The sequence below is a fragment of the Impatiens glandulifera genome, unplaced genomic scaffold, assembly GCF_907164915.1.
Source record: "Impatiens glandulifera unplaced genomic scaffold, dImpGla2.1, whole genome shotgun sequence".
Classification (NCBI taxonomy): domain Eukaryota; kingdom Viridiplantae; phylum Streptophyta; class Magnoliopsida; order Ericales; family Balsaminaceae; genus Impatiens; species Impatiens glandulifera.
The window spans coordinates 20,718-23,672 of record NW_025919374.1 but is presented as its reverse complement, the minus strand read 5'-3'; the positions used below and the strand labels follow the sequence as shown (position 1 = coordinate 23,672).

Genomic DNA, 2,955 nt, shown 5'->3' with positions numbered 1-2,955 from the left:
TGTCAAAACTCGAGAAGAGTCATAGTTCAAACAAGAAAGAATTTTCTTCTTTTCTTGCAAATCAGAAAGAATTGGAGAAGACCATGAAGAGAAACACTTATGAAATCAACACTATCAACACTACCTATTCCAAATTTGAAAAGAACTTCTTCAAAAGACAATCAGAAAAGTTTGAGTAAGAAAGGGAATTCAACCTAAATCTTCATCAGGAAGTTATATCTGGAATGAATCTTGTTCAAAGTCAAATGGTTGAGATGACCAATTGCATGAACAGAGACGACGTTGAACGTATGGAACATGCTGACTCCTTTGCAAGATCAATTCAAGCCATGTAAGATGCTGAAGCTGCCACTAAGAAAGAGAAAAGCCTTATTACCCTTGATGTTGATAATGTTAAAAAGGGGGAAGGTAACTTAAGAGGAGGTGGCAGCAGTTCTAGAAGCAATAACTTAAGAGGAGGTTCTTTGACAGGCACCATATCAAAAAGAAAAGCCATTGAGGAAGGAAGTTGCAGACCAGCCAAAAGAGGTGGAGGTCGCGGTGGTGACCGAGGTGGTGGAAGTGGTGGAAGGGGTGGTCGTGCTCCCAGTGGTGGTCGTGCTATCGTTCATCAATTTCGTAATCTCATGACTGGTGAAGGGTTCGCTGATCCAAACGTGAAAAGGAAAGGATGATAATCTCTTTTATTTTAATTATCTTTTGTTGGTTTTTGAACTTGGCTTTTGGAATTTGTTTTTTGGAACTTACACTTGAAGTTTGTGAACTAATATCATCCTTATTTTAATTTTATGGGTGATTATCTTTTATTATTATTTTTCAAAGTTTTAACATTATCAAAAAGGGAGAAGTTGTTGGGTCAAATTATTTTGACTAACGTTATTTTAATGATGTATTAATAAAACTTTGATTAAGAATGAAGCTAATTCATCTGATTGTTTTTGTGCAGGTGCATCAAAATATGCTAAGTTAGACTTGGTTTGAAACAGGTTTATTAGACGTGTTACGCAGTTAGACGTGTAGTCTAACAGATGCGTAGTTAGACATGCAATCTAACAGATGCGTAGTTAGACGTGCTGTCTAACAGATGCGTAGTTAGACGTGCAGTCTAACATATGCGTAGTTAGACGTGTAATCTAACAGATACGTAGTTAGACTTGTAGTCTAACAAATACGTAGTTAGACGTGCAGTCTAACAGATACGTAGTTAGACGTGCAGTCTAACAGATACGTAGTTACACGTGTAGTCTAACAGATACGTAGTTACACGTGCAGTTTAACAGATACGTAGTTACACGTGCAGTCTAACAGATACGTAGTTAGACGTGCAGTCTAACAGATACGTAGTTAGACGTGAAGTCTAATAGATACGTAGTTAGACGTGCAGTCTAACAGATACGTAGTTAGACGTGCAGTCTAACTCTATTAGACTTGGTAGTCTAATGGATTTCGCTATTAGACATGGGCGTCTAACTTCCTTAGACTTGACAGTCTAATGTCTCGCTTCAGCAACTGCTTGAAGTTAGTATTTGTCTACCCACGATCAACTAGTTGTACGCTACTCCTGCTCCACTCATCTGTGCAGTCCAGTACGACAGCTATTTGTACCCAATGAATGAACGCCACGTACGCGAATATTCCTTCACTACTTGTTCAGTAAAGGACAATTTCAAAAGAATATCCGGCACACTACCAGTTCGGTACGGCCACGATCCTTGTGCATAGAGCCTGCTCTTTTCAACAGTTAGCTAGCCAGTAAACTGTATTTGATTCAAAGAAGTATATTGAATCTTTCTGGTGGTTGGAAGAAGGGGTGACATAGGAGAGTTTGCTCCAAACATCCATAATCAACTTGCTGTTTTATTTACATTTTGTCTTTCCTTCTCTCACTGGTTCATAGCTTCAAACCTGGGCAAACAGTTCCATACTTGAATCGCTTCAAGAGTTTTCAAGGGTTTGTGAAGAATAAAAGTTATATGAATCCTAATAGGATTTCTATCAAACCGTTTTCCAGAAGTTGTCATCAATAGTTAGACCCCCTGTCTCTATTGATTACACCGATCCTATTAAAATGTTTAAATGATCTAGAATGAGATGACATAATTAAAATTTTAAAAACAAATAAAGATGTTTTTGATTGGTCATACACCTTGAATTGATCTTTAGATCATTCAACACCATATACCGTTGTATGAGGATACTAAGCTAGTAAAATAAAATCTTCGGAGAATGAGAGTCGACATTGTTGAAAATATTAAAGAAGAAGTCCAGAAGCAGATCGACAATGGATTCTTTCAAGTCGCAGACTATCCAAAATGGGTTTGTCCTTGTCACGAAAAAAGTTAGAAATATTCGAGTATGTGTGGACTATCGAGACCTCAACAAGGCAAATCTCAAAGACAATTTTCTTCTTCCACACCTCATTGTAGTTGATCATTAGGCCAGGCAACAACTGCTTTCATTCACGGAAGTTCATCACGGAGGTCAAAATATTATGCTATCGAGTCATTCCTTTCAGGCTAAAGAACGCAAGAAAAATGTACCAACAAGTAGCCACGATGATCATACACGACATTATCCAAAAACAAGTCAAAATCTATGTAGACGTGATGATTATCAAATCAAAAGAGAATGAGAGGGACATATCTAGAACATGAAAAGTCTCTACAACCCATTAGAAATTTCCAACTTCGATTCAATCCAAAGAAGTGCACGTTCAGATTAATAGCATGAAAATGTGATACTTTCTCATCACACAACAAGGAATCAAAGTAAATCCTAATAAGATAGAAGCTATCATGGCCATGCCTCCTCGCCCAAAAGAGAAATATGTGCGATGTTACCTAGGTAAAATCCAATATATAAGTTGCTTTATAAACAATTTGACCATGGCATGTGATTATTTGTATTGAATTTTAAGGAATGAAGAAAGGTTCGACTAGGACGACGCTTGTTAGA

At 37.4% G+C, this 2,955-nt stretch overlaps 1 protein-coding gene across 1 annotated transcript; it reads left to right on the top strand.

The window, feature by feature from the left end:
• The first annotated feature begins 224 nt into the window (after nt 1-224).
• On the top strand, nt 225-674 carry LOC124917870 (probable H/ACA ribonucleoprotein complex subunit 1-like protein). The gene is made up of 2 exons (XM_047458148.1): nt 225-288; nt 337-674. The coding sequence occupies exons 1-2, from the start codon at nt 225-227 to the stop codon at nt 672-674; spliced, it is 402 nt and encodes a 133-aa protein (XP_047314104.1).
• Nucleotides 675-2,955: the final 2,281 nt, after the last annotated feature.